At 39.9% G+C, this 7,856-nt stretch overlaps 1 protein-coding gene across 3 annotated transcripts in view; it reads right to left on the reverse strand.

Annotated features, from left to right (window-relative positions):
- Nucleotides 1-3,506: 3,506 nt before the first annotated feature.
- Nucleotides 3,507-7,856, reverse strand: part of triob (trio Rho guanine nucleotide exchange factor b) — a 102,622-nt gene continuing 98,272 nt past the window's right edge. For all 3 annotated transcript variants that reach the window (XM_034873173.1, XM_034873175.1, XM_034873176.1), the window contains 4 exons: nt 7,195-7,395; nt 6,932-7,070; nt 6,556-6,742; nt 3,507-6,346 (listed from right to left, as the gene is read on the reverse strand). In XM_034873173.1, coding sequence (XP_034729064.1) covers nt 5,919-6,346; nt 6,556-6,742; nt 6,932-7,070; nt 7,195-7,395 — 955 coding nt within the window. In that variant the 3' untranslated portion in view covers nt 3,507-5,918. The remainder of the gene's footprint in view (nt 6,347-6,555; nt 6,743-6,931; nt 7,071-7,194; nt 7,396-7,856) is intronic.

Here is a 7,856-nt window from a genome sequence, read left to right on the forward strand (position 1 = left end):
CCCCCCCCTCCAACTCCTAGAGTTAACCTCCCTGTCCAGATCCAGTCCTTGCACACCTTCATTTTGTTTTAAAGGTTATTCTATTTTGGGGCTTTTTTCCTTTATTATAGTCATAGTGCATAGACTGGAAAGGGGGAGAGAGATGGGGGATGACACGCAGGAAAGGGCAGTAGGTTCGATTCAAAGCCCACGCCGGTGAAGGACTCAGCCAACATGGAGCAAACACTCTTACTGGGTGAGTCAGAGGCCGCCGCGCTACCACATCTCTAAATTACTATTAGTCCTTTTGGTGCCTTATCCCCATTCTGCCTGGTAAATTGCAGCACCGGGAGAGTGAGTCAGAAGACAGAAGTGTGCAAGCTAGCTGGCTAAATTACCATTAGATTAGTCGTCTGTTGAATCGTGATTCAAAAATCATGATAGGAACTGAATTTGGGATTATGTGTGTATCGTTACAGCCCTAATCTTCACTGATTTTATTTGTTTAAAAAAGTTTGTCTCTATTTTATTGTGAAGAGAAGCATTATATTTTACCATCTGTTTTTTTGTCACAACAATCATGCTGATATATGCCACTGAACGTGCCAAAACAAGCATATGTTTTTGAAATGTTAAAGTTATGTTTAATGTGTCAGAATATTTTTAATAAAATATTATGAAATAAAACAGAAGTACATATTCTTTGGTTTTTATTCTTAAAACGGATATGTTGCTAATGTATTTTTTGCATTAATATCTACTAACAAGCAATATTAAGCCACATGAATCAACAGAATAAAAATGTAGCCAACACCAACATGTACACACACACACACACACACACACACACACACACACACACACACACACACACACACACACACACACACACACACACACACACACACACACACACACAGAGCAAGATTAACGATCTCCTCTGCAGAGATTCACATCCACATGTATTAGACAGCGGTTAAAACCACAACTATCAACATTTACCCACCTATCAGAACGTCATTCTGTGGGTCCGCACCGGAAGTCCTCCTCAATCGGCTCCACCTTCAACTTCTCTGCTCGTTCATTCTCAATGCATATCTAGTCCACTCAGTGTCTCTGTGTATGACCCAGTTCTTCCTCACAAACCCAGCCACCACTGGAGGATCCACCATTAACTTTAGCATTTTAGCATGCTAGCCACACCCAGCATGCACCTGCTGGGTGTGTTTTGGGTTTGCTTCACTTAGCGTGCTGGCCGGGTGGTGATGAATTTGTAGGCACGCGATCTGTGCTGCCTGCAATCCGACATGCGCATGCGCAAAATCCGAAAACGCATACACAGATAATAATCCTGTTTACGGCGGTTTACGTTTCACAATCGTTTCCACGGTTCATTAATACGATATATAGCAATGCATCGCAATGGGGAGTGTGGAGGAATTTGAAGGTATGCGGTGACAGAAAGACTCAGACTTCATTCCACATGTAAACTAAATGGTATATGTTCGTGACAATAAGTAGGCATACTTAATTTAAATATCTTTATAAAACAGACCCGCCTTGAAACTGCATAGTGAATATCATAAAATGTATGTGCCGCCTGGTGCTTCAACGCATGCGTTAACTTTCAGACGGCTCTATTTAAAGATGATTTAGTGGTATAATATAGTTTATCCAAAGATCCTCTAGGCTTTGCACTCAACCATCTCTGGTTAACCTGAACAGAGTTTAAACGTTAAAGTACTAAAGTAGTAAAGTTACACATGGATGATTCGCTGTCCAATTATTTGGAAAGCCAATGAGGAAGCTGCAACTGGACCAACGTCATCACTCAATCTGACCAATGGTGTAGCTAACTGACTTTTTAACTAGAGTTTTAAAATGAAGAGATCCCTGAACAATTTTCCAGAGTGCTGCAGTAACATTTACAATTTATTATAATTGAGGGTGCTGTCAGAAAGTTTAATATTCCTGTACTTGTAAATCTAACAATGGAAACTTGTTGGTTTGTGTGGTCCACAATGTGAGAGACTTTTCCTCACATTGTTTATTATTCTCACTGGTGATTAATAAACAATTCAATCAGTTCTCTAGTGCCATCAAGTGGTGTTGCAGAACCTGGTTGAAAAGAGGGCGTACTGTACATATGATAATAGTTTTACAGTACATGCTGCGTATGTGTTGGTGACAATCACATCGTTTTAAATGACTAAGTCATTTTCAGAACATGCTGAGAAAAACTAATGGCATATGCCCAGATGATTTGATATCTCGGTGATCTTGATTTTCTCAGGGTTTCACTGGTTAATTCCATGAAAACAAGTGTCAGCCATTTTGGTGTATGAGTGAAAGCTGAATTCAGTGGGTGACAGAGACAGAAGATTACCCAGAAGCCACTATAGATGAGCTGGTAAAGAAGGGGAAATGTTGTGTGGATGCTGGAAGAAGTGCTCAAAGAAATCAGATAATCAATAATGGAAATATGTTGCATTGGTTAGTAGACCAATTCGATTTGTAAACCATAAAAAAAGAGGTCCCATTCCAGGATGCTCAACCTCTTCACTTAACAGCTCTTGTCTGTGATTAAGAATAGGAAAATGTGACAAACAACAGTTCTGTGGTTTCATGCAAAATGTTTGCTGCTGCTGTTGCAGAGAAAAACAACACATATTTCACACCTGATAAGAAGGTGTCAGTCCCGTGTTTACATTTAGTTCCTGTACTGTGAGTGAACTGGTAAAACAAATGAACAAAGCTTCAATTTTGGAAATATTTAGATGTGTTCATTTTACAATGCTACAATAAATGACATCCTAATAATACATTTTTCTGTGGTGTCTTTCAAGAAAACATAAGTACGGATTAAAATAATCAAAAGTGCATCAAAGCATAAAAATTGTCTTTTTGGTAACTTCTGTCTTTCGATGTAGTGTAGCTGGTATTAGATGTGTTTCGAGGAGGTGGGGAAAGTGTACGGTCTACTGATTCATGCACAGTAGCAGCATCTGCAGAGGACAGATAAGATCATAACTCCTACTCTCTTGTTCTTTTTTTTCAGGGGTTATCACAGACACAGATCTTGATCAGAGTAAATACCTTTGCTTTGTATTATAGTACACGTCTTCTTCTTGTTTTTGTCTTATCGTCTTGCTTTACACTTTGGAAACGAAAGGACTTTCCCCTATTGCCCTATATATTATTATCATGGTCACCGCTAACCTACACGTTATGCCGATGTTGCTTTTCTGACTGCTCCTAGGTCAAAACGAAAACAAATATTCAGTGTGAAATAAGCCTTTATGTCACCGTAGAGAAGATCTTAATTGCTGCTTTGATTCATTTAGATTGTCTGTTGTTCAGGGGTTTCCCCTGCCTTTTACTCATGCCAGGAAAACAGCATGGTCTCAAACTTCCAACTCACAAAGGTCATGGGAAATAATGAATGAATACTAGTTTCAAGGCAGACGTCATCATGTATGGGTGTATGCGAGTGTACTGTATGTGTACACAAAGTTGCGGCGACACCAGTTGTTCCTTGTACATTTAATGGCAAAATAACAGGACAAAATAAGATATTTACAACACTTAGTAACATGTAAACACAATCTTCTGTACAAAGAAATATACATGCAAAAGTAAAACTAAGTCATAATAAGACATTCAAAATGACATTGCTGCAGATTTGTTCTATGTGTATTTAAAATATGACATAGTTAAGAGGTTTACATCCTGGGTGAGGGCAAACCGACCCGACCCTCTCTGTACATCTTTACATCATGTATAGGCTGGGTTTCCCAAAGGCATGTAATTACTTAGATCATATTCTTCCATGAATAGGCTTTATGAGAACTTGATAAACCGATTAACAGCATGATTTTAGGAAACCAAGGTACACCAATAAATAAAAATGACACAAAATGAAAGACTGTACAGACCGACATAACAGTCGTTTGACTCAACATGTTTTTGACTTGTTTAACATTAAATCAGATATTAACTCTTACAACTTTCAGATAAAATAAGAAAATGTATACGTTTTAAGTTCCACCCAACTCTTTAAGTTGGCTCCCTCAACTGGCACTTAAAAAAAAGTTTTTAACAACTTCGTAACTGATATCCATCAACTTATTCAAATGAAAATAACTGACCTCTTTCACAGCAGATACCTGTTAATGCGGAATGGAATTCCTCAAAGGGATACATTTGAACTGTTGGTGGTACAATATTTGTGTGTCTCCTCAAAGGTATAATGCATTCTCCAATAAATTAAAGTCCATAGTGAATGGTCCACAATGAGACATTTTTCCAGACCTATTGCTTGGTAAAAATGTCGACCCAGTCGGTCTTATGATGTCCAACTGAAACAAATCGAGCGCCAAACACCAGTATCTACCTACAAAAGCCAAACAAAAGCACACAGCAAACCACTTTGTGCACAGCTTGAAGAAAAGACAAGTGAAATAATATTTTTTTTCCAGCAAAAATTTACCAAACAATTTCTTAAAACAATAAGAATAAATAAATCCAGACTGAACCAGTGACATGTCTTGGTTCAGTGTGGTCTGTTATAACTTAACATGAGAAATAAAAACAAAAACATTTTGAGGAGGAAAAGAAAGCATAGTCAACTTTGGTATTGTTACAGAAATTAAAAAACAGAACAATGACAAAGCATAAGTGCCTATATTTTATAGATACACATTTTTTTATACATTATTTCTGAAAACCTGCCTCTTGTCTGGAAGGTTTTGCAGATATTAATACTGAACTTAATACAGAAAAGTTAACACAATACAGACATCTATCGCAGTACCAGGTACGTACATGCCTTTTTAAGAATACGGCTACAACACAAAGTCTTCATAAATAGTTGCATAAATGTTAAAGCTGCAACAATGCACATGGGAATTAATGCAAAAATACGAGTGCATTCATGGTAGCGGTTTGTTCATAGTGAAATCCAGCTGCTGAGGGTCCGCAGGAAGCGACTTACCTAACCAACTGTATGGAGTCGCTAATACTCTGCAAATTAAATAGCTTTTGTTCATTTGAGACAAATTCTTCGAAATGATAATGAAAGGCAGGAATTCGTTATTTACAAATAAGGCGAATGCAGGTAAAAACCGGAGAAACACTGCAGAATAGCTGTGAAGTTAATTTAGTCTCTCTTAGTGTCACAAACGGAAAAAATTATACCTTTTAAACTGAACAGGGACATAAAGATAAGCAAACTATTGCACTGAATGTAACTATAATATGTTTGTGGAAAACGTGGTTTTGGTCTTTATCTTATTCTGGAATAAGTGGACCCTGCTGATGGGCGCCACTTTGTTCACACATCTCACTCCTGTTTTCATTCGACGTACTAACTCACCTTTGTTTTCCAAAAGGTGTAAATAAAGACAGTTCTCTGTTTCCTCACTGTACATGGTTTCATTTACAAAAAGTAATCTCTCATTACAAAAAAACATTTTCTTGTGTTCAACCGAAAGCAGCCTGAATTTCTCTTATTATACAGTATCATTTTTTCTGTTTAGCGCTGGTTGCACTAGCACTAGCTTGTTGAGAAAGCTCGGTTTTCTCTCCCTGCTAAGTCAAGGTTTGAAAGCTCAAACTGATTCCAGCAGTTCATTTGTTGTGCGGGCATAATGACAACATGCCAAGGGGTGCTCAGGAGGGGAGTTGGGGAGAGTCAAAGGGTTTATCAGCAGAGTCGCTCAGTCAGCAGCAGCAGGACTTTTGTGGCTTAGTGAAGGAAAAGGTGATCATTCTGGAAAAGTTGCTGGTGGTCCTCTCAGTAACACAGCTCAACTGAACAAAGTTAACATGTTACCCATCCTCCATAGTTTGCCGGCCATGCAGGACTTCCTCTTATACCACAACAATGTAGATACAGGGCTCTACAGACCATGGTGCTGTCACATCTACCTAGTGAACTGTTACATGTGGTTGAGCAGGCGGCTGTGAAGGAAGGCCTTAATGGTGCCAATGGGCCGCACATCGTTCTGGTGTTTCCGTCTCTCGATGAAGGAAATGAGTCTGGAGGTATCTAGGTGTGAGGTGTGATGATTCTGAGATGTTGACAGCGGCGGTTGCTGCGTATGGTTTAAGGTGGCATGGCCAGTGTCAAAGTTTATCACACCTCGGGGCTGGAGCCAGGGCTCCTGCAGGCAGGACGCTGCAGAGGGCCGCCGTTCTGGCTCGGCGTGGAGCAGCAGGCGGACAAAGTCTCTGGCAGCTGGGCTCACACCCTGGAAGTAGTCCTCGGGGAAGCTGAAGTCCAGGCGACAGATGTTGAGACACGTCTCCTCCAAACTCTCGTCCAGGAAGGGAGAGGCGCCACTAAGTACAACATAGGTCACCACCCCTGTAGAAATCATCCAGTCAATATCCCAGGAGATAAATCAATATATATAGGTCAGTCAATTAGTTTGCAAAAGGGAAATTATGGGTTATGTTAATCAAGTCACCTGCACCATATATTACCAAACTATTAATTTTAATATTATTTTATATTTAATATGTTGCTTATGATGTTATATACAAGTGACAAACTTATTGTGCTTAGTTACAGACCTAAGCTCCAAAGGTCAGACATCAGTGAGGCAGGCTGACCCAGGATCAGCTCAGGAGCAGAGAACTCTGGGCTCCCCAGGAGAGGATGGATGTAGAAGGAGGAAGGGTTCAGTTGAACGGCATCGCCAAAGTCTGTCAGCTTGATCACTGGCTGGGAAGACGCATGTTCCACCACAAGGTTCTCTGGCTGTGGGAGCCAGGAAAAGGAACGTTAGGCCCAGAAAAAACATTGCTCTTAACAGCAGAACCGCCACTGGGCCAAAGTGAGACTCAGCTTTTATTGTTGGAAGCTGACTCTTACTTAACTGATACTTAACTAACTACTACTAATCTACTAATCATTTAGCTCTACACTGATCTCAGAATATGTATTTACTTTGAGATCAAGGTGTGCTATCCTCCAGCTGTGCAGGTAGTGGAGAGCTTCAAGAATGTCTCTGAGGTAGAGAGCCACCTTCTCCTCTGTAAGGTTGCCCCAGCTCACTACATAGTCCAGGAAACGTCCTTGGTCTGCCCTGAAAACACAAACATTTATTGCATTTTTATGTCATTGGCAACTTGAAATTCACATTTTTTATAATGCATCTGTAAAACAACGCCAAAGTCACAACAGCCACAGGGAAACACAACTGCACTTACATCTCTTGTACAAGTACGTAGCTGTTGGCCGTCTCATACGTGTCCAGCAGCTTGACCAGGTTGGGATGGTCTAGAGTCTGTAGGAGTCTGACCTCCTGCAGCACCTGCTCTCGACGCAGCAGCTTCTTGTTAATGTGTTTCACTGCAACTGTCCGTTTACTCCCTCTCTGGTCACACCGCTTAGTCACTGAGAACCGGCCCCTGGGAAACACAAGCAAGGGTTAAAAGAATATATAAATACCTATTTAATATGTTTGTTACATTTTATTATCTCTGGATCTCAGGTACACTTTTAAATTATTTAATGAATGCTTTCCTAAATATTTTGACAACCATTGTTTTTTCTTTTCCCTCCCATTTACTGTATCTATACTGTATTTGCCTGGACCGGATTTAACAGTCCAATCAGTTGGGGAGGATACATGCACTTGCATTTGTCTGATTAGCCTAAGTCATAATATAGTAGGTATTTTAGTCAGTTAGCAAGAAATTTAAAATTTCTCCTCTTCCAAAAACCCTTAGTTCTACTTTACAACCACTTAACTCCTACTATTAATGCAACCGGTATCAATGTCAGTAATATTGAGACTGTATTAGCTTTGATGTGGTCAAGGAAGAGTCAAACAATAAAAGTTCATATAAAAGGGGGGGGGGGGGGGGGG

Source organism: Etheostoma cragini, chromosome 6 (assembly GCF_013103735.1).
Source record: "Etheostoma cragini isolate CJK2018 chromosome 6, CSU_Ecrag_1.0, whole genome shotgun sequence".
Classification (NCBI taxonomy): domain Eukaryota; kingdom Metazoa; phylum Chordata; class Actinopteri; order Perciformes; family Percidae; genus Etheostoma; species Etheostoma cragini.